The sequence below is a fragment of the Heterocephalus glaber genome, unplaced genomic scaffold, assembly GCF_053883595.1.
Source record: "Heterocephalus glaber isolate CG9 unplaced genomic scaffold, H.glaber_assembly_v1.0 deba00001460, whole genome shotgun sequence".
NCBI lineage: Eukaryota > Metazoa > Chordata > Mammalia > Rodentia > Bathyergidae > Heterocephalus > Heterocephalus glaber.
The window spans coordinates 5,867,753-5,892,363 of record NW_028258307.1 but is presented as its reverse complement, the minus strand read 5'-3'; the positions used below and the strand labels follow the sequence as shown (position 1 = coordinate 5,892,363).

The window sequence follows — 24,611 nt, the reverse complement described above, 5'->3', positions numbered from 1 at the left end:
TCTCCCTGAGCTGTATCCTCAGCCTTCTGTGCATGTGTGTGTGTGTGTGTGTGTGTGTGTGTGTGTGTTTAGAGACGATTTCACTAACAGTTGCCCAGGCTGAGCTCGAACTTGCGACCCTCCTGCCTCAGCCTGTCAGAGGGCTGGGCTTCCAAGCGTGCGCCACCACGCCTGGATGGATTTTGTATTTCTTAGATTCTCCCTGGGCTTCAGTCCCTCTCCTTGCGGTTTGCCAGAAACTGCTTCTCTGCCCAGCTTTTTGCATTACTTCTGCGAGTCCCCCATTCCAGTCCTTGCCCAGGTCCTCTCTGCTCCTCTTCAGCCTGGTCCCACGCGAGTTCAGGCCCAGGGTTTCTGCTGCGGGCACCCGCAACACCTGGAACATGTCCCATGTTTTGTGCAAACATAGTACTAACCAGGCCAGGATTGAACTGGTCCTGTGTCCTGTACACACACACACACACACACACACACACACACACACACACACACGCCTCTTCGTGAACCTCCTCTCCATTAATGGCTTGCTTGGCTTTTAAGGAACTTTGTGCAGTTGCTCCTCCAGTGGTTGGCAGCTTCCCAAGGCCAAGCAGTGGGGTGATGGCTGCAGGCACGGAGAAGGGGCGGATCCTGAGGGATCTTCCACAGCGGCCACTCAGACACCAGGCAGGGTACCAGGGTGACCCGCCCTTTCTGAGCAGGGTATGTATGCGTGAAGAAAAACTCCCCAGGATCCTCCTCACTGTATCCCAAGCTGCCATTCCTGTCCGGGTGGCACCATCTTTCAGAGCAAAGAGGGGTGCTGGGAGGAAGTGGGGTGCTCGGAGCCCAGGCGGCCACAAGGGCCCAGAGACAAAGGGGACAGCACCCGCATGTCCAGTCTCCTGGCCCCATTTCTCCATGATTCACTTGGTCTCCTAGGCTGCCGAGACTTCGCACCAGTTTTCACCTGCCGATTGAGCAGAGCTCAAGATTAATGACTTGTCTGTTTGTTGGAAAAACACTCACTCTCCAGCAGTTTAAAGCCCTTCTCTGTTCTAGCAAACAGTTCGTTTTCTGCTTTTCTTACCAAACATTAACAGTTGACTTTAGTTTTTTTCCCTTAGGTTTTTGCACATCCTTGCAACGGGGTGTGTTATTTACTTAGGAATTTTAGAGGGGACAGTACTCTCTTGGCTGTTGTTGGTTGCCTTATCTGTATTCTTGAGAGATTAGGCAGGCTTGTTCCATGACACATGAGGTTTTCTTCGAGAACAGAGTCCCACACCCCGCTGCCAGGTAAGGTTAAATAGAGGACCCTCCCGGTGTCTTCGGGGCTTCTGCATATTACTGTGATGGTGCAACTGGTGCACATCTGGGCGCCTCTCCTGGGTTCTGAGCCCTCACACCCTGGCAAAATAAGAATGATTTTCCTCATCTACAGAGTATTCAGATCTGGGTTTGAACAAGATCTGGGTTTGAGCCAGCTTACTTGAAAGCCTCTTCCATTTTCTAGGCATGGAGGTTAAGAAGGCAAAATGATGTAGAATTCCAGTGTTACGGAATCAAAAATGTTTAGGACAGACAGAGGGTCGGTAATGAGGATAGAGACTGAAAGCACAGGCCAAAATCTTACAGTGTGGCTCAGACCCTGTCTGTTCAGTTACCATCTGCTGAAAGTTACTGAACCTTCTCAACTTTATTGCTTTAACCCGACACACACTTAGCTGAGAAGCTTCCAGAGGTGCTTAATCAAGGATAAGCTTGAGTCATTTGTAGGAAAATAAATACACCTTGAGTCCACAATGTTTAGAAAATAAAATGGACACACAAGCTTAAATGTGGCATGGTTTCTCTTATATGAGACATTCAAAATATTAATAAGAAACAAAATGAAAGCTGGGTAACAGGAAATCAGGAAATAGCTCTTTTGCAAAAGGGAAGAGGACCAAGAGTTGGAGGGAGAGAGGGGAGGGGAAGAGAAGGTAGAATGAGTTGAGCTGTGTTATGTCCATGCACCAATTCCCCCGAGGAATGTAATCATTCTGTACTGCAAACATGTACCAGTAAAATCAAACAAGTTGAAGGGGGAAGGGTAACTGAAATTGTTTTCTTAAACTAACAAAACTTGTATTTCCACTCTTGACTTCTTCATCTCTATGCACACAAGCTAACTTCAGTCTAGGAAAAATACCATGTATGCGTTCCCCATCCTCAATATTTTCATGCAAAAGCCAGTTTAAATCAAGGACAGACTTTAAAAGTAAGTTGCAAGATAGTCATGTAGCCCTGCAAGTTGCGCTTTGGGGGAGCACTTGCTTTAGTGAGGCCCTCTAATGCCTGGAAGGGTTCCCCAGTAATACAGATCTAAGAGTCAGAGTTTTCATTTATTCCAAATTGGGATTAATTATAGCCATCTCTTCAAGATTGCAGCAAGAATTAAATGATATCACATGTGAGAAAAGTGCCTGACACATCATTGTCTCTCAGTAAACTAAAGCTTACTATTTACCTTACTATTTACCTTGTTATAAAGAGAATTGATTGGATGGTCGACTTATTATTTCCTACAAAAGCCTACAACCAACCATTCTTCTGTATAAGGAAATGTGGGTTCCTATTAATATTAGTACAATTTTCTGTTGTTGGAATGCATACTTTTAAAACCTCAGAGCAATGAAAGATGTGTGGAAATTATCCAGAGTCATCTCGGGAAACAAAAGATAGTAGTGGAGTTGGTTGCCAGAGTCAGAAAGGGCTGATTCGGTCACTTTACGCAGGAGGTGTCAGTCGCTTGTTCTGCAGATGGACTATGAACTGCAGATGTCCCTGGGAGAGGAACAGAACATTACTAGAAGATTCCTAAGAGACCTTCGTCTCTTTAAGAAGGGAAGACACATTGAGCTGGGGGTTGGAGGAGAAATGAGAAATTGAGCAACGGGCTCTGAAAGATACTGTCTGCCAAGAGGTTGATGAGACTTTAAAAGGAACTAGAGGGATTTATGCTTCCAGTCACAATAGAATAACTGCTACCAGCTGTAAAGCCTATAAAACTGGGCATTGCAGTGGATAATAAGCAACCCAAGATTGTTATTCCTGAGACAGGAAAATGTACAGGGTGAATCCCAAAATCTCCAACACCCTAATGGGGGAAATCTCCTAACCACAGCAGAGAGTGCTGAAGTCCAGCAGTGCCTGGAAGATCAGCTGAACAGACAGAAAACTTCAGCAAGGCTAAAATAGCTGTATCTGCAGAAGGACACTGGAAAGAAGGCACCGAACACTGTAAAGCAGGAAGAGATGATCTGGAGCTCACCAGACAGCAGCTACTAAGGAGGAATGGACAGATACTACAGATTGTTACAATGCTGGGGGGAAAGCAGAGTTCTGACCCCACAAGGGTGGAGAAATCTCAGTACTCTTTATTAATATCCCTGGAATCCATCTAAGACATTGGAAAAGCTTTGCTTTAGAAATCATGACCACATTCCAGAGCAGGGATCAACAAACCTTCTAATAAAAAACAAGATGGGGGCTGGGGATTTAGCTCAGTGGTTCAGGCACCTGCCTCGCAAGTGAAAGGTCCCGAGTTCGATACCTGGTATCAAAAAAACAAAACGAAACAAAAGCAAGATGGTAAATATGTTTTTCTGAGCAGGTCACGTGGTCTGGGCACTGACTACTCAATTTTGCCTGATAGCACAAAGCCAGCCACAGATGATGCATAAGTGGATAGCACTGTGTTCCAGCAAACCTTTATTCTCAAAAATGTGGAATAGCAAGACAGACATGGAAGTTCATACAGGCTCTAAGGAAGTGCCCTTTCCACACCTGAGGTAACAAAGCCTAAAAGCTCAACCCTGACAAATCACAGGAGAAGGAGGATTTGGAGATTCAAGGGAGAGGGGTTTTGGCTTTCTACAGATCCTGTAACACAATACAAAACACAATACAACACAAGCTCCACGTGATGATCTGGTAGTCAGACTGACTGCTAAATAAGAACTAACACTCTGCAGAAGGGGAATACAGAATCCTGCAGCATAGCTCTCAAAATAACCACTATTCAATCAAAAACCCACCACACAGGGCCAGGGATTTAGCTCAGTGGTTTCACTGCCTCCTGCACAACCGCAAGGGCCCGAGTTCAATCCCCGGTACCAAAAAAAAAAAGAAAGAGAAGAAAAACCCATCATACAAAAAGAGGCAGGAAAATATAATTAAGAAAATACCAATCAATCATAAGCAGCTTGAGGTGGCTCTGACATTGTGTGGAGTAGGAAAAGAGTCTCAATCAGCTGTGAGAAATAATGTTCAAATAATTGACTGAAAATATATTCAAAGCATAAAAGGGAAAGCGTGGTCTAATGAACAAAGAAATAGGAAATTTCAGTACAGAAAACTGTAAAAAAAAAAAAAAGTCTAGATCGATTTTTTTAGAATTAAAAGATACAGTAACTGAAATGAAGAATTCAGTGATGGTCTTAACAGCTTATTGGAGTTGACCAAAAAAATAATAAATCAGTGAACTTGAGGACAGACTAGCTCACATTATTCAATCTGAAGAAACGAGAAAAAACATTGAACAAAAATGAAGCTAGGCATGGTGGCATAATACGCCTTTGCTACATAGCAAGCCCCAAAACAGCCTGGATATAGAGTAAGACTATCACACACACACACACACACACACACACACACACACACACTCAAGAAACTGTGGGACAGTACCAAACAACATGATACATATCTGATTGGAACTTCTGAATGTGAGGAGAGTAACAATTTGAAGCTGATGACAAAACTTCTCAATCTAATGAAATATATTACAGATCCAGAAAACTTGGCAAACCTTAAACAGAGAAATATTTTCAAACATTAGATGTAGGCATATTACAGAAGAGTTGCTGGAAATCAAAGATGAAGAGAACGTCTTAAAGTTAATGGCCAAAGGTGATAAGTTATAACTGTCAGATGAGCCAGGAGAGATCAGCTGAGGAAACCAGGGAAGGAAAAGAGACTGAGCACAAGCGAGAGTTTGCAGAGCCAAGGGCAAGAGATGACTGGGTTTCACAGACAGATTTGGGAGATGTGTAAGCCATCTGCACTTATATACAAAACTCCCCATACTTGTGCATTTTTCTGGAAGTACCATAGTTTGCACAAAATTCTCCAAAGGGCCTTTAATACTGGGAAAAGTCAGAATCATTGCTTTAGGGTCCAGAGAATCATCAGCTTTATCACTGCTCTGACAGCGAGGCACCATCTGCCTTGGTTTTTTTTTATTATGCATAAATAATTAAAATGAAAATAATTTCAGCATGATGGGGAGAGTGGCAAGGTCAGCAAAGAAAAAATGCTGGGGACACAAATGTCTTCCTGGTACTTCAAGCCACCCAAAAGGGTGACTGCCTCTTTGGGAGGTGACTGATGCATAAATGCTAGAATCAGACCCCTGGGTCTCTCAAGGGGAGCATGTCCCCTGACTTGGGAAATGTCCATTTCCTGGAGTGTGGACATGAATAAAGGTGACCTCTGTGTGTTTTCACTTCCCATTCCTTCTCCTCAGGGTACCCCCAGAGGACCATGGAGGTCCACAGCTACAGGTCCTTCAAAGAGGCTTGTGTGGTATCATCCTTCTCTCCACAGAATCCCATCCACCAGTCCAATTCCTAATCTCTTTTGTTGCTAGGAGCATTATGGGATGCTGCATCTACACTCCAGCTTTTGAGACTATTCTCTGTCATCCGAAACCTCAAAGCCTTTTGCAGAGAGAAGCTGATTTACAAGTTTCTTACCAAACTTGTGTACTCCTGCCCTGGGAACTGACTGATTGGAAGTGACTTTCATAGTGATAACGAGGCTGGAGCCATTCGTATTGTTCCAATTTTCTTGTTACCCTCAGGAACATCTCATGATGCTCAAAGCACAGTGACTCATCACTTCAGAGAGGAAAGGCTAAATTGTGATTCTATGAAAGATTTGTTTTGCAGAATTTTATATTTTCCTGTTCCAGTTTAAAGACCAATGCAGGAAATGTGTGTATAAAATTTAGTTAAGCAAAACCAAATAAAGCAGGTCTACTTTTATATTTTTAGAGTTGTATTTTTTTCCTCCCCCTCCTTTGCCTCTTTCTGGGAGAAAGAACTGGCAAACAGGAAGCCTGGACATGCTCATAAATTCTCTCCACACTGCAGAGAAATACTTCACTATGAAATGCTGGAGAGAGCATCAAGAACCAGTTGTTTGAGGAGCAATCCTCAGACGTCCTGGATGCTGCAGAATTTTAATCTTCTACCCTGGTGCCATCACAAGAATATGGTGCTCCTGAGGTTTTTGGGTTTTGTTTTTTCTCTTTTATTGCCAGCTATTGTTTAATGCCATGACAAAAGGAACAATTTGATGTCAAGCAAGGACAGCACAGTTTTTTCCTGCTAACTTTAAGTTTCTTTCTGTTTTTCTTTTGTTTTTAAATGAGAGAATGAAAACTCAGAAGGTATTTGCTGCACCCTGAAAGCTATTTCCAGCCTTGGGCTGTACAGCAGGCACTGCAGGGTTTAAGGAACCTGGCATGAAAAAGGAGCTCTCTGCTTGCTGTGTCATGAAGAACATGATAAAGAGAGTCTGCCTGACATATTTGATTAATTCTCCTTTGGGAAAAGGATGTGACTTACTCTTAGTTGCTGAGTTACAGGTCTGTTAAGTTCATTTCTGACGGAAGAAGGGCACTGAGAGAGTAAAGAATGGACCAGCCACCTGAATGGGGGTGTGGCCTGACCTGAACATGAGCCCAGTTGTGAAGTAGCAAAGCCATTGAGGTTCTTACCCTTGGGAGAGTATATTGGCCCACTCTCACCGAAACCTGCTCCCATCTCTGCACTTTCCTACCCATGTCTGGGTTGCATTCGTCACCGAGGGGTGGATCTATATCTGTTCTCTTTGGGATGGAGGCTGAACTCTGAGAAGAGTAGAATAGCCCACAAATCTACAAATAGCACATTAATTTTCAAGCCTTCATATTCTTAAAAATAAGGAAGGGTGGGAGGGGATAGTTATGAAGTCATTTTAGACTTTGTAGCTGGGCCAGTGAAGGAATTTGCTTGGCTTAGAATAGAAAAAATTTAGAGCACCCTGGAGCGACAGGACCTAGCCCATGGATCAAATCTCTGGATAGCATCTTGGGATTTCCTGGATTCAGAAGGGAAACTGAGAGGCCATACAGACCACTCCTATGCTTTCCCAACATCTGTGTACTTCCAGACAGTCAAGAGCCACTCCGCTCTACAATGATTCACAAAGGAGAGATGGACCAGAGATCCTGTCTTCCCAGCTAAAGTGTAGATGCAGCATAAGAAAAAGCCGTAATTGAACTTTTCATATCAAAGTTGTGTGAGAAAACTCCACATTGAGTGCAGCTTACTGCATCCTCAGTGACTAATTGACCTTGTTCTTTGGATCTTATTTCTGGTGTTCATTCTCCCACCCACCCCAAGCTTGAGAAGTAATTGGGAAAGAGAAACACTCTACCCATCCATTCTTCACCTTGCATCAGACCATGATAAAGTTGAGGCATCAGTAATATTTATCATCAACCCTATAGTCACCTCTTTCTAGAGTTCCCTCTTGCTGTCAAATAAAGGAGCATGCAAACAGGTACAGAAGAGAGCAGATGTATTTATCAGCACCTCAACTTAGTTATGTTTCTGATGTAAAGAGCTTTCTTCTCAAATTCTTATTCACACTAAGATATAAATAACTGATATTAAGAGTTTCCACCAAGCAAGGGCATATGCATTTTCAATGCATGGATGAAACAACACTGGTGATATTTCAACAGTCACACAACAGTTTGAAGTGAGGCTCTTCCATTCATCCTTGTACTAGGCTAATCATTAGCTTCTCCACATGTGTTTTCCTTGACTCTCAGAAATAAACTGATACTCATAATTTTTTATCCCAAGACCAATATTTTAGTATAATTCAAAATTCACAAAACTGCAAACAATTCATAGCTCACTCAACAGGAATGAAGTGTTTGGCTACAAATTTGGAGTCCCCAGTAGGTGTTTAGAAAGAGCAAAAGCATTACAATCACACTCACAGGAGGAAGCCACTTCCTCTCCTGTTGGCGTATGCCAGCGTTGGTAATGTGACTAGACAGGTCAAGTAGCCATGTGAGGCTGTGGAAAATCAGTTGACAAGCCTTTCTGAGAACCAAGGGAGACCTTACCTATCTTGATCACAAGTTTTATCTCTCCTCCTTCCAGGAACTCCACCCCCTGATGTGCTCACCCCTGGACCACAGCACAGCTGTTCTTGGCCCCAGGATGCAGTGTACAGGGACAGCACAGTGGGGACACCTGCACTATAGACTGGAGAACTTCAGGCCTCTCGCTGCTCTACCTTAAGATTCTTAATAAGGGAAAGGGGTGCAAATCATCAGGCTCCAGGACAAAGTTTTTATGGCTCCTCCCAAAATAAATGATTATATAACAGTAAAGCAATACATGCCTAGTACCATATGGCTGGGGAAATTCCTTCCAGTCTCAAGGTCTAGGCCACATGAATTAAGAGAACATCGTTCTCCAGGCAGTAGAGGTGTGAAGTGTATGGAAACTGTTGATTTCAACAGGACCACTGGAGCAGGTGCTAGGGCAGTGAAATTTGCATTATCCCTGGATTTCAGGGAACTCTAATGAATCCTGACAAAGAAGGGAGCAATGACATAGCCTAACACCAAGGCCTTCTGGAGGTAAAGCTGACCATTAATAGGCTCTTCTGCAAATGGGCTGAAGAGGAGAAAAGTCCAAGAGTGCCCTGGTAGAGAGTCCATGGGCAAGTAACGGACCCTGAGCAAGTTATTTCATCTCTTTGAGCCTAAATGCTACAAGGAGATTGTCCATTCCACATATATAATCTTATAAATCCCCATTTGTGGAATTTTGATTCATAAAACTATGATGTACTATAGAAACATGAGTCTCACATAGGGTGGGAAAATCCTTAAGCTATAGATCATCCAAATGATTAACTAAATATCCATGGACAGCTATTGAATTAGTAAGGTAGGGATGTGATAAGAAAGTAGCAAGACCAAGTGGCTTGTATGTTTAGCTTTCATGGTCATTTTAACTTTGGGGAAGAGCCAGCAGTCGCACAGGTGCCAGATCTGGTGAATGAGATGGATGAGGACACACTGTATGTTTTTATTTGACAGAAAATGCAGTAAATTTTTTTAATTGGTTCACGACACCAAGGCAGCCACAACTTGCAAAAGAAGACTTCCAGAACTGCTTCAGAAAGTGGCAAGGAAGAAGGAATATGTGTCCGTAGTGAGGGGAAGTACACTGGGGTGAGTTACTGGTTATACATCTTTCACCATAATAATTTTTAAAATTTGAATACAATTTATTATCAGACCTTTAAAACAAAATTTGTCTCACAGTCCTGGATGCACAAGTATGAGTATGAGGTGTTGGCAGCAGGGTTAGGTCCTGGCAGGCTATGTCTCTGCCAAACCCTGTCCCTAGCTTCCGATGCTTTGCTAGCAATCTTTGACTTTCCATGGTTTGTAGAAACACCACGAAACATTTCTCCTTCATGTTCACATGACATTCTCCTTTGTGTGTGTGTCTGTATATCTGAATTTGTCCAAACCTCCCCTTTTTTATGACACTAGTCGTACTGGATTGGGGCCTTCCTACTCCTGCATGACATTACCATATTATTTACAAACATGATCACATTCAGAGGTACTAGGGAATAGGACTTCCCTGCAGGAATTTTGGTGGGACTAGTGGGAGATAAGAGCAGGCAGCAGACCCACACATTGTGAGTTTTTCAGATATGCCAAAAACAAGAGTTGTGAGATCATGGAGACTTCCATCCAGATTTGGGAAAAAAAAAAAAAAAAAAGGCCTGGGAAGCCAAGCAATGTGGCCCTAAGAGGGAGATGTAAGAAACAGTAGAAATGAAGCCAAATGAAGAGTAGATACCCCTGAGAAGGTGGAGATGCCAGGAACTTGAAACATCTCCTGAGGAAACCCACAAGCAGCATGTGAAGGCAGCCCAAGAGATGGGCTATGCAGGTTGCAACAGCAAAGACAGAGAGCAGGGCTGGCCAAGTGCTCAGGAAGTCGTATTTGCCACCAGGTGTCCCTGGTGCTGGACAGGAAGCTTCAGGCCCTAATGTTTTACCTTCTGGGTTTCAGTCTTGCTTTGGTCTGATTCTTTTCAATCCCCTATTCCTCCCTTTTGGAGTGGAAATGTTTACCCTATACCATTATTCCTTAGGAATATATAACTTGTTTGGTTTTTTTAAACAGGAGTACCCAGCTAAAAGTTTGCCTTGAGTATCAGAGGAGACTTTGTATTGGATTTTTGAGCAATGCTGTAACTGTTGAAACTTTGGGGAATCGATTAATGAGGTGTTGGTTGTATAATATTAGTGGAAATTATGAACTTGTTATTGTCTGTATTTGGAGATCAAATATGGTTTAGGGAGATGTGTTTGAGTATCAAGTCAACAAGAGGTGGAAGGTGATAGTTAAGCTTCATTGTCAGTTTAACTAGATTAAGAGACTGCTGGAGAGGTACTTGAATCTTGGAGGCATGGTACTCATGGGATTAATCCACTGATGTTCATAGCTGACTGCACTGTTAAGAGGAGGGGCCCAGTTGGAGGTGGGTCACTGGAGGTGTGCCTTTACGGGGTGTGTCTCTTGCTGGCACTCATTCCAACATGTTCTGCTTCCAAGCTACTGAACTAAGCAGCTTTGCTCTGCCACGCCTTTCTGCCATGTCCTTTCTGCCTTGGAGCCATTCAACCATGGACTGACGCCTCTGAAACCATAAGCCAAATTAAACCACTCCTCACATAAGTGGCGGATGTCAGGTATTTTGTGCCAGCAACAGGAAAGCTAATATAGTAAGTTAGATGTTTTAAATGAATTTTCAAATTTCAATGTTTTCAATTTAATGAGTTTATCAGCTATTGTCCCATCATAATCCAAAGAACATCTATAAGGCAAAGTGGCACATTTTAGGATACACATTTTGAAACCATTTCCAATCTGACTAATGGAAAGCTAACATTTTCCCAAAAGTATGGGCCTCAAGGCAATGTCCAAACAGGTAAAGCTTGGGAATAGGAGCTTGGATGACAGCGCTAAGAGCTTGACTGAAGGAAAATGTTGGACCCTGCAGTGAAACCAAGGTAGCTCAGAAACAAAGTCTCATCTTAATGTTTGTGAACCCAGACACACATACTAAAGAAATGAGACAGAGGGTGGATAAATATGTCCTCAGTAAGGAAAGAAGCATGGAACAGAACAAGCACAGGTAAAAAACAAACAAACACAAAAAAACAACCTCTTGGTTACCTTTCAAGCACTTGTAGAAGATTGTTTCTAGTTGAAAAGCTCTTCAGTAGCATCACTACAATGAAAAGGCACTTAAGCTGTAGATGGCAAGGAGCCTCCTTACCATAAACACGGGACCATTGCCTGTGGTCGATTTCCAATTAACATTCTTATAGAACTGAACTGTTGTGTAACAGACACCGGTGGGTTACTATACCTGCCACCTTGTCTTTTTATTCAAAGCCACACAGCGAGAGGGAAAAACAGAACATAAAATTCTTTCATTGCTCCTTTGGGCAATGACTGTGCATTTTTATCAGTGTTTTATGATGGTATGGCAGGTCCTCCAGTAATTTCTCTTCTCTTTTTAAAACACTAAAAATATAACATGTGTTTACTGGAATTTCAGCAAAAATTTGAGATGAAATGCCTGTTTATGTTTCTGGAAAGGACATAAGTATACATGAAAGCATAGGTAGCCCATTCCCTTAGAAAGAAATTACAGTAAAAGCAGACCCTCCTCATTTAGCCAAGGGCCCCTTGTTTCTGAAGTAGAAGGGGATGCAATCGTGCTTAGGCAAGAAAGGCCTTGAGTTCATCACTCATTTGGTTTGCAAGTTCACTGAGGGAGAAATAACCCACGATTGTATTGGAAATGCAAGCCTAGCTGTTGGTATTCTATATTTCTCTTCCTATTGATCATAGAGATTAGATATTGCTCTTATGGAGATGAGTCATTAAAATTTTAATTTCTAAGCAAAAAAAAAAAAAATCCCTAAAGACTTGGTGGTCTGTTTTTCTCCTCCAGCTCTCCCCTTCCTAAATGCAATTTCTCTTTGGGAGGCTGCAGATGGCCAGGGAGACTGGTGCAGGCGGGAGTGGGGACAGAGGTACCCAGAGCAGAGCTGGTGCTGGGGCTCTTACCGGTGAGAAGCCAGGGTCTGGTGGGTCCTCTCCCTGCGTTCTGGTCCTCCCTGCTTTCAAGCTTTCTCTCCCATTTATGCTGCTATTAACTCCTCTCCTCCTCCCTCCCCACACCATCACCTCAAAAATCTTTTCCGGCTCACTTTGGCGGGGGTGTGGGGGTGGGGCGGGTGTCTGATTTATTTTGGCATCAGAAACCCACAGGAGTTGGCGTGCCTGTGCCGTCAGAGTCCGTGGGAGGCTTTGACTCCCGACTCAGGCGCTCATGACTCAGGCCCTCCTGCGACCCCGCCGCCTCCCTCTCCTGCCCGCCAGGCGCAGTTGAAGGTGTAAGATGCACGGAACCAGCGGTCAGCTCTGCAGGGGGCCCGCCGCCTTCCTGATTATGCAAAGGGGGCTCGGGTCTAAGTACTTTACAAGCAACTGAAGCGAACCAGCCATTTCCCTTTACCCGGTACTGGCTTATCAGAGGCCGCGACAAGGGCTACAGGTGAAGAAAGGAGCGCGCAAGGCGTGGAGCAAGGGCGCCCTCTCTGGACGCAGAGTTAGACCCGGCGAAACCCCGCACGCCAAGCCCCAAGCAACTCACTTTGCAGAGGAGAAAACAGAACCAGGAACAAGTTGTAACATTTCCTCCAGAACCTACTACTCCTGGCTTTATTATTTTCTCCCTTTTTGTCTTTCTTTTTTGTACGTTGATGGGGACCAATTTGATGTTCTGTATACATATTCATTGCACATTGATCAGTAAGTTATTAACATACCCACCGTCTCATTCACTAAACACTTCCCTGTGGTGAGAACACTGAGGAGCCTCTCAGGATTCTGACCCCACAAGGGCCCCTCCCTGGAGCGGATGCATCCTGGCTCCTCGCCTTGGCAGAGCCCAGGACAGAGAAGTGGAGGAGGGGGGCGTTGTCCCCGGAGAGGGGACGCAGGCCTACAGAGCACCACTCTACCAGTGCCTACATGCCTTGCTGCAGAAGCATTTTGCAGGATACCATCTGCAGCCGCAGTGCTGTTTTACCTGCTTTGTGACTGGCTGATTCACTCTAGAATCTCAAGTTCCACAAACCTAGAATTTCCTCAAACACAAACTTATTGAAAAGATTGCAGAAATAATTTGTATAAAGAAGTCTGACCTAGGTAATATTGATTTCTTTCACCCTCTTTTTTTAAAAAATAGGAAGATATGTATTGATAGGAAAGCTCCTGAGAGGCAGGAGGGGTCCTGAGTGGGAACCCAAAGACCCCATTTTACAGAGAAGGGGTTTTTTTGGTACCGGGGATCAAACTTGGGACCTTGGGCTCGCAAGGCAGGCGCCCAAACCACTGAGCTAAATCCCCGACCCTTGCAGAGAAGTTTTATAGAGTAAAATCCACGTGGATACAACGTGGACCACAGCCATGAACGTCCAATAAAGTTACAAGTACAGTCACTTAGGGAATGGTGTCCAATTGGGAAGCAAGTCACGTAGCAAGCATACAAGGACTTTCAGTAAGGGTGGGGGTCAGGGATATTTCCTGGAGAGGCTGGGTTAAGACCTTGACCCCCCACCCAGGTGATTGATACCTATTTAGAATATCAATCACTGCTATTTATCCCAGGGGAAGCACAAGAGTGTGTAGTTTCTCTCCTTTTACAATTCTGGCCTTCAGTGTATATGCTTTGGGCCACAATTGTCCTCTGAGCTGAAGGCCCAGCTCTGTATAACCAGCTGTAATAATTATAACTGACTTAGCTGTCTACAATACCAAGATCCCCCAATAACCTCCCAGCAAATCCCCTTGGCTTAGGTTGGTCTGACCCTTTCTGTATGTACAGCCAGGAAGTCTGATTGATGTGGTGCTGTGGTTTGTTTCACCTTTGTCCTGACCTTCTCGAGGACTTAACCCTATCTTTCTGCCTATAATATTTCCACCTAGCTCATCTATCTATAATATTCCCCCCTCTGAAGAAGTATCCCAATCTGTTGTGAGGGGGCAAGGGGCGATGACCACTTGAGCTACTTTAGGCTGAAGGGGGTCGTAGTTGTATACCCTCTTTCTTTGTAACTTTTTTCCTCTTTTTCATTTTGAAAGAATGAGTGACATCATGCTAGATACCTATAGTAACAAAGATATACAGAGATATATAGATATATATGGTAGATATATGTGGTATATATAGATAGATACATATAGTAACACAAATTTCATGTGCATGTACCCTAGATCTGGTGTGCGGTTCCTAAAACTGCTCCTAACTTTAGGATGGACTATCTGTTATAGGCTGGATGTTGGTGTCCCCATCCCCAAATTGATGCACTGCAAGCCTAACCCCCATGTGATGGTGTTGGAAGGTGATTTCTTTGGGACATGACATGGATCATAAGGATGGGGCCCTTGCAAATGGGATTAGTGACCTGTAAAGGACCCTAGGGAGCTCTCTAGCTTTCTGTTTGTCATATGAGAATCAGGAGAAGGCTGTCATGCACAGCTAAGAAGAGAGCCCCCACCAGAACTCAGCCACACCAGCGTCCTGATCTTCGACTTCCAGCCCGCAGAACTGCGAAAAACGAATTCCTTTTGTGTGAGCCACCCAGTCTATGATTCTGTTTCAGCAACTAAAATTAACCAGGACACTTTCTATGCCAAAATGTAGCTCTGTTGTATATTAAATGTATAGAATATTGCATAAAAGTAACTTTATCATTATCCTGAAGCACTTATCAAGCCCCATTGTGTTATGTCTCTTACATGGAATTACCATCAGCATCATCAATTAATGAACATGATAAAGAAATCCTTGTTAAAACCCTAACCACATCTGGATATAAACAGAACTAAATAGATAAACATTACAGCTTTTGCTCAAAATATCCTGAACAGATACAGTTGATGTTTGAGTCCGTTTTTCGTTGCTGTAACAGATTACCTGAGGCAGCTGATTTATGAAAAGAGGTTCATTTAGCTCATGGTTCTAGAGGATGGAAAGGTAAAAATTAGACACTGGAATATGATGAGGGCTTTGTGCTGTATCATTGCATGGAGAGAATATATGTAACAATCTTCTCTTGAGAAAACTACCAGTCTCAAGAGAACTAACCCAGTCTGGAGAGAAGGATCTTAATCTAGGCATAAGGATGGAGTGCACCTGACCTAGTCTTGGGTGTTTTGTTACAGCACTGGAAATGGCAGCTAGTCTTTTCCTCATCAATTCTAGATATCATTCCAAGTGACTTTCACTCGGTCCAGCATCTGGTCTTTCAGATCTCATCAGTGTTTAAACTGGGAGTGAATTTGGCTTCAGTTTCAGATAACTTTAGTTCAAATAATTCAGCACCATTAGGGCACCATAATCTAAATGAAATTCTGAAAATGTGATCTTTCTGCTTTGCAGCAATACTATTGCTTTCTCTGCCAAATCCAAGGAGTATGTGTATGTGTGTGTGCACACACACACGCATGTGCATGTTGGAAGTTGGAATGGATTGTTGGACCGAGGGCTTTAATGTTTGCATTTGGGGCTCTTTGAAAGTCCCAGCCACCCAGTGAGCCCTCTCTAGCATTCAAGGTTTGTGCATCTCTCTATTCCTCTGTGCAAAGTCTCTCCATCCATGGCAAACTCATTCGCAGCCCTCTCCAATGGAGTAGGCATCCATTCCCAAGGAGAGAAATATCTGCAGCCACCAATCACTGAAGGGATCCACCTTCTCTGGATATCAGCTCCTCTGGGCTTCCTTGCATCCAATGTTCCCCTAGATTCCTAAGAAACTAGGGTGTTTCTTTTGTCTTTTTCTTTCTTTCTTTTCCTTCTTTCCTTCTTGTTACTTAAGGAGTGAAGTTTTTCACATCCTTCATCCTAACCAGAAGCTGACCTCCCTTCCATCTTTAATCTGTAAAATCATTAGGATGTCACAAAAGAAACTGGAAACACTTTGTGTTTAACAGATATCCGATAATGAAAAGACGTTTTCCCTCACTCCACCAGCCCTCTGTAGTAAGGCACTTTCCCCTTTAATGACCTACATCCGAGTTGCTAACGTTGCCTGACTGCATTTGTTGCTGAAATGAGTGAGGCTGGAGGTCAGGGGTCCTGGCTGAGAGTGTGACAGTGACAGCTGTATGCAGCCAAAACCCAGGCTCGCCACTCAACACCCAGTGTCACAGGAGCTGTTGCAGATGCCATGCTGGATGGAGTTCACACAGAATTACACAGAAAAATGGATTCATGCCAGGTCCAAGGAATATTTTATCTTAACTATGCTTTTTAAATGCTCTCTCAAAAATTCAATATGAAAAGATTGGTAAGAATACAATCATTATAATGTGACAGTCTTACATAGTTTGGGTAATTTTCTAGAAGTCTATGGGCATATTGGTTGGATTGTTTAGACTTTATTCTATATTGTAGATAACTTTTCTAGTTTGTATAGTATTAGGGTATGAGGGAAAACTTTGTTGTTTTTAAGGCAGATTCCAGGACCAATCAGGTAGACACAAATGACATGTGATTATTATCTTGACACCTGATTGCAGGAAACAGCTCTATACAGGGATTATTCTCAGTTGGTACAAGCAGATAATGACAGCTACTGGGTACTTACCCATTTAACCATATGCCAGATACTATAGGGAGCACTGTGAGAGAGTGCCTTCAATATTCAAAAACTTGCCCAGTTGGTGGGTTTTATCACCACTTTATATTTAAGGAAACTGGCAGGAGAGGTTAAATAATTCATACATTCAATAAATATTTATGGAACATTCATTATCTGCAGGAACAGGGATGGATGCTTATTATTGATGTAATAAGACAAGCTTATAATTTAATGGAATGGAATTACCAAACATCTTTTTTCTCACCTTTTGAGTTTTGTGCTAAATGAGAAATAAGTTGGCAAACATTGAAGCAAAGATTAAAATATCAGTGAGGGTAACAATAAAGCATTTGTGATTTTCTACCCCGGTCACAGGCCCTGCTGGAAAGATGGAGGTCTGACTTTCTTCCTTCCTTCCAGGATAAGACTCTTTCCCAGGATGCAAAGCAGTCCAGGGCACTGTTCCCACCAGGAGACCAGCAGCAGAAAAGAGAAGTCTTATACGGCTAAGCCACCATGTCCTATTCTTTCCCCCAAGCTCTCTGAAATGACATATCATTGTCTGAGAAGGAGTGTAGAAAGAGGCACAAAGATTCTGCCAATAGAAGCAACTGCACTGTAAACAGGAGCTCAGAGGTCATTTGGCATGGAAGACATTAAAGAAAAAAGTTTGATGTGCACTTAATTTATTCTGATTTATATGTGCTCTGTGAACCAGAAGTATAGAATACGACAAGAATGTGCAATAAGAGAACTCCCTGTGGTACAACTCCCAGTGCAGAGGAGGCTTCCAAGTCAATGGGCCACAGCTCCCAGTGCAGATTGAGAGGCTTCCAGGCCAATCTACAACCACTTCCAGCACAGACGAGGTGAGCCACGCGGGTCCCAACAGCACATCTCCCCCACCCCCACCATCAAAATGAGAAGACACGTAAAGAAGCCTCGGAACCAGACTTGCAGATCACCTACAGCAACCCTAAAGGGAAACGAGATGTAACACTCTGATCGTCAACCACCTGGACTCCCTGAACTAGCAACAAAAGAGGATCTGGAAAAAATGAAATCAGAAATAATTTCTCACATAACAGCAGAGACTGTGCCCATAGTGCAAGACATGATTAATAAATCTAGAGAAGACACAGGGAAAAAAAAAAAAAGAGGAGCTGAGGAATATGATGGAATCCCAACATAGGAAACAGATGGAATCCATAAAACAGATGCAAACAGATTTCCAGGAGATTAAAAACTCCATTGAAGTCTACACAGCAGAATGAGCTAATGTGAGGACAGAGTTTCAAATATGGAAGGTAAGATTGCAATTTGTGTCCAGGAAAAGAAAAATTGCTTTAAAATTGTAAGGGACTACAAGAAATCAATCCAGCAGCAGCTAGACAACACAAAGAAGAATAACATGAGACTGATCAGAGTCAATTAAGAAAAAGGAGAGAGTGCAGATGGCATAAAAAAACTCTTCACAGAAGTGATGGCAGAAAACTTCCCAAGCAGGGGAAAAGAACTTCACTTACAGATAAGTGAGGCATATAGGACTCCAAATAGCCTTGATCAAAACAAATGTACACATAGACATATAATTGTTAAGGTTCCAGAAATCCAACAGAAGAACAAAGTTCTAAAAGCAGTGAGAGAAAAGAAACAAATCACATACAAAGGAAAGCCCATCAGAATCACAGCAGACTTCTCAACACAAACCCTCAAGGAAGAAGAGCTTGGAGTGAAGTATTGCAAGCTCTAAAGGAAAACAGCCTCCAACCCAGATTGATGTACCCTGCACAACTATCTTTCAAAATGGATGGAGAAATAAAATACTTACATGACAAAGAGCACCTTAGGAACTTCATAAATATCAAACAAGCACTCCAAAAAATTTTGGACAAAATCCTGGGAAAAGACATTGAGGATCACAACCCCAGGAAGCACAGCAGAATGAATCCACCAGGCATGACAAGAAATTCAAAGCAAATGGGGAGAATCCAACAAAAAGAAAAAGTCATGACAAGGATAAGTCAATACATATTGGTTATAATGATCAATGTTAATGGTTTCATCTCACCAATCAAAAGAAATAGACTGGCAGAATGGGTCAAAAAGCAAGATCCAACAATATGCTGCATACAAGAAACACACTTAATTCAAAAAGAAACTCATAGACTGAAACTGAAAGGGTGGAAAAAAATACTACATGGAACAGGAACCCTAAAAAAAGAAGGAAGAGCTATCTGCTTTTCAGATCAAGTGGATTTCAAACCAACACTGATTAAGAGAGACAAAGAAGGACACTACATCCTTATAAAGGGAACAATCCAAGAGGAAGAGATGACAATCATAAATATCTATGCACCAAGCACTAGTGTGCACAACTAACAGACATGAAAAATCATATAAGCAGTAATACAATAGTAGTGGGGGACCTCAATACCCCACTGTCACAAATGGATAGATCAACTAGACAAAAAACAAGCAAGGAAATACTAGAACTACATCAAACTCTTGAACAAATGAACTTAACAGATGTTTACAGAGTATTCCACCCCACAAAATCAGAATACACATTCTTTTCAGCTGCACATGGGTCGTTCTCCAAAATAGACCACATGCTCTCTCATAGAACATATTTAGGTAAGTGCAAAGGAATTGAAGTTATCCCCTGTATATTATCAGACCATAGTGCAATGAAATTGGAGATCAATAGCAAAAGAAACCACAAAAATTTCATAAACACATGGAAATTGAACAACACACTTCTGAATAACCAATGGGTCACAGAGGAAATTAAAGAAGAAATTAGACAGTTCCTTCAATTAAATGACAATGAAAATACAGCATATCGAAATCTATGGAACACAATGAAAGCAGTTTTATGAGGGATATTCATAGCATTGAATACACATATTAGGAAAACAGAGTGACCCCAATTAAACAACCTGAAGCTGAACCTCAAGCTTCTAGAAAAAGAAGAGAAGGACAAACCCGAGCTCATACATGAGAAGAAATTATAAAGATCACAGCAGAAATCAATGTAATGGACATTAAGAGAATGATACAAAAAATCAACAAAGACAAGAGTTGGTTCTGCAAAAGAATCAACAAAATCGACAAACCCTTAGCCAACCTTATCAGAAAAAGGAAAGAAATGGCCTAAATCCATGCAATTAGGAATAAAAGGGTGAAATTATAACAGACCCAGAAAAAATCCAGAGGATCATCAATACCTACTTCAAGAACCTATACACCAATAAGATGGAAACACTGAAGAAAAGATTCCTAGATACATATGAATTACCAAAGTTGAACAAAGAAGACTTGAAATTCTAAACAACCCAATATCAATCAATGAAATTGAAAACATAATTAAAAATTTACCAACAAAGAAAAGCCCAGGTCCTGATGGCTTCACCACTGAATTCTACAAGACACTTAGAGAGGAACTACTGCTACTACTGTTTAAACTCTTCAATGAAACTGAAAGGGAAGCAATACTCCCAAATTCATTCCTGGAAGCAAGCAAGTTCATTCCTTGATCCCCAAGCAGAGAAAGACCCAACTGAAAAAGAGAACTATAGGCCAATCTCATTAATGAACATAGATGCAAAAATCCTTACTAAGATACTGACAAATAGAATGCAGAAGATCATCAAGAAGAGCATACACCCTGACCAAGTGGGATTTATTCCAGGGATGCAGGGATGGTTCAACTACGCAAATCAATCAATGTAATACACTATATAAATAGAGCCAAGGTCAAAAATCATATGATCCTCTCAATAGATGCAGAAAAGGCATTTGACAAAATCCAACATTCATTTATGATAAAAACCCTACAAAAATTTGGAATAGACAGTCTCTACCTCAAACTGATAAAAGCCATCTATGAAAAACCAACAGCCAATATCATACTAAATGGTCAAAAACTGAAATTCTTCACACTATATGAGGAACAAGACAAGGATGCCCACTATCACCACTCCTGTTCAATGTAGTTTTGGAAACATTAGCCACAGCAATTAGACAAGAGAAATAAATAAAAGGAATAAAAATAGGAAATGAAGATGTCAAACTGTCATTATTTGCAGATGACATGATACTCTATATAGAAAACCCCAAGAACTCCACTAAAAGTCTTCTAAACTTAATAACCACATTCAGTAAAGTAGCTGGATACAAGGTCAACACACAAAAATCAATAGCTTTCCTCTACACTAACAATAGACTCACTGAGAGAGAAAAAGGGCAAACAATTCCTTTCACAATACTATCCTAAAACTGAAATACCTAGGAATCAACCTAATAAAAGAAATCAAAGACCTCTTCTCTGAAAACTATAGCACTCTGAAAAGAGAGATTGAAGAGGATGTCAGAAAATGGAAAGACATCCCTTGCTCCTGGGTAGGAAGGATCAACATATTTAAAATGGTCATACTTCCAAAATTGCTGTATGGATTCAATGCAATCCCAATTGAAATCCCAGCCGCATACTTCATGGACTTTGAGAAAACAATCCAAAAATTCATTTGGAACAAGAAGAGACCCAGAATAGCAAAAGCAATTCTAGGTAACAGAGACATGGCAGGGGGTATCACAACCCCCAATTTGAAACTATACTACAAAGCTATTGTGATAAAAACCGCATGGTACTGGCAAAGAAACAGACCTGAGGACCAGTGGAACAGATTAGAAGATGTAGAAACAGCCACCTGGCTTGCAAGCAGAAGGTCCCGAGATCAATCCCTGGTACCAAAAAACAACAACAAATAAAACCCTAAAAAACAACCAAAAAAAATGAATGAAGACTGCAGACACACTGAGCCACCTCATCTTTGACAAAGGAGCCAAACGCCCTCACTGGAGGAAAGATATCCTCTTTAATAAATGGTGCTCCTGTGAAAATGGAGATCGAGGAGGATATAAGAAAATGGAAAGACATCCCTTGTTCCTGGGTAGGAAGAATCAATATAGTGAAAATGGTCATACTTTCAAAACTACTATATAGATTTAATGTACTGCCAATTGAAATTCCATCGATATACTTCACAGAACTAAAGAAAATAATCCAAAAATTCATTTGGAACCAGAAGAGACCTAGAATAGCAGAAGAAATTCTAGGCAACAGAGACATGGTTGGGGGTATTACAATCCCCAACTTGAAACTATACTACAAAACTACTGTGATAAAAAACAGCATGGTACTGGCAAAGAAACAGACCTGAGGATCAGTGGAATAGATTAGAAGATGCAGAAACAACTACAGATATACTTAGCCACCTCATCTTTGACAAAGGAGCCAATCACCATCATTGGAGGGAAGATAGACTATTTAATAAATGATGTGGAAAAACTTGATTTCAACCTGCCAATGATTAAAACTAGACCCATACCTATCACCATGCACTAAACTAAGTTCAAAGTGGATTAAAGATCTAAATATTAAGACAGAAACGTTAAATTTCTTGTAAGACAAGTTAGGTAGAACTCTTGAAGATGTTGGAATAGGAAAAGACTTTATCAACAAAACCTCAGTAGCATGGGAACTAGCACAAAGAATCAACAACTGGGATCTCATCTTATTAAAAAGCTTCTGCACTGCAAGAGAAACCACCAACAGAGCTAAGAGACAACCTACAATGTGGGAAAAAAAAATTTAGTAGCTGTACCTCAGACAAAGGACTACTATGTAGAATATATAAAGAACTGAAAAAAATCAGACTCCCCAAATTCAAAGACCCAATTCAAAAGTGGGCATCTGAAATGAACAGACATTTCTCAGAAAAAGAAGTAAAAGCAGCAAATAAATATATGAAAAAATGTTCAACATCACTGGTTATTTGAGAGATGCAGATTAAAACAACACACTAAGATTCCACCTCACCCCAGAAAGAATGGCTTTTATAAAGAAATCATCCAATAACAAATGCTGGCAGGGGTGTGGGGAGAAAGGAACCCTTTTCCATTGTTGGTGGGAGTGCAGGCTGGTTCAATCACTGTGGAAATCAGTATGGAGATACCTCAAAGAACTAGGGCTGGAGGTCCCATTTGACCCAGGTATCCCCCTGCTGGGTATCTTCCCAAAAGAATTAAAAGAATCATAGCACAGTGATATATGTGTACCCATGTTTATAGCAACACAGTCTGTAATAGCTAAAGCTTGGAAACAACCGAAGTGCCCACCAACTGGAGACTGGATAAATAAGATGTGGGATTTTTAATAAAATGTAGTACTACTCAGCCATAAAGAACAAGAAACTAGAGACATTTATAGCTAAATGGATGCATATTGAGCCCATCCTCTTAAGTGAAATAAATAGGACACACATGTGTAAATACAGAAAAGTGTAATTAAGTATTGAAATGACTAAAATGAATAATGAATAATTTGAAATACGAAGAAAAGTTTCAAAGGGGTAGGGGCGGTAGGAGGGGAAGGGGAGAGATCAGGTTCCAGGCTGGAATCTGGAAAGAATCCATATATAGATTGTGTTTAAAACTATAGGAAGAAATGTAGATTGAGACTAGGCTGGAGCTCATCAGTGGGTTGGGAAGGAAGAGTCACTGAGATCAAAGGAGAGAAGGGTGTGTTTCCAGAAGAAGCACATACAACTATGTACAGTACACAGTACTCCATAGTGTGATAAATGACTGCTACTGTTTTAGGTACTTATCATAACATGCTGTGCTTTTCATCCTTTACAGCATAATCCTACTTATATAAAAGTGTTTACTGTAAAACAGTGTGCTGCTATGCCAGTGGTAGCCTCATGCATCTCGTGTTTAACTGCATATTTGGATAACGCCCAGGGGCCATCACAGATAATTGACGTATACCCTCTCAGTTTGCACTTAGAAGTTGGCACTCTGTGTGATACTTTGTGATACACACGGATGAAATTGCCTAATAACATATTTCTCAGATTATATTTCCATCACGTGTCACATGACTGTACTGAAATTGAAATTTTAAAAAATTGGGGGTTCTTCAGAGTGTGTATGGGACTGTGCAAAACTTCATTTCTCGAGCCCTCATGTTTGGGACCAGTGACTGGATTTGAACAATATAGGTGACTCAGCCATGGTCCCTGTGTGGACTCTGAGGACTGTGGGACCCTTAGCGAGGACACTAGGACACCCCGGAATCTGGACATGGAACCGGTGACCTCTAAGGATGTGGCCATGAACTTCACCCTGCAGGAGTGGGCTCTGCTGGATTCTTTCCAAAAGCAGCTCTACAGTGGTGTAATGCAGGAAACCCTCAGGCATCTGGTTGCAGTAGGACAAAAATGTGAGTACCCAAACTTTGAAGATGAGTACAAAAACCCCAGGAGTACTATAAGAAGTCCAGAGTTAGACAAACTCGGTGAATATAAAGAAGGTAGTCAATGTGGAGAAACATTCAACCAGGCACCAGAGCATGTTATAAAGACGAAAACTCCCCCTCAAATATCATCATGTGAAAGCTGCATTTTTGGGGGCCTCATTAGTTGGTCATCCCTAAAGTTGCCCCTCGGAGCTGACACTGTATGCAAAACTTATGAGAATGAGGAATGTGGAAAGAAAATTCGCAAACGTAAGGAAAATAGAAAAGGCTTTCAGAAGGCTGAAAGATCACACAGTGGAGAGAAAGCTTATGACACTAAGCAAGGTAGGGATGACCTTTCTTGTTCTAGTTCTTACCAAGGACATGAAACAATTTGGAGTGGAAAGAAATCCCATGTTTGTAAGCAGTGTGGAAAAACCTACATGAGTCTCAGTTGAC

General features: G+C 41.8%; 1 protein-coding gene and 1 long non-coding RNA gene across 2 annotated transcripts; both read left to right on the top strand.

Annotated features, from left to right (window-relative positions):
• Positions 1-563: 563 nt before the first annotated feature.
• On the top strand, positions 564-6,070 carry LOC147826883 (uncharacterized). Its single transcript, XR_015453367.1, has 2 exons — positions 564-702; positions 5,672-6,070. It is a non-coding gene; the product is annotated as an uncharacterized LOC147826883 (long non-coding RNA).
• A 10,470-nt stretch (positions 6,071-16,540) lies between these two features.
• LOC147826882 (zinc finger protein 700-like) lies at positions 16,541-24,610 on the top strand. Its single transcript, XM_087216732.1, has 2 exons — positions 16,541-16,552; positions 23,951-24,610. The coding sequence occupies exons 1-2, from the start codon at positions 16,541-16,543 to the stop codon at positions 24,608-24,610; spliced, it is 672 nt and encodes a 223-aa protein (XP_087072858.1).
• Position 24,611: the final 1 nt, after the last annotated feature.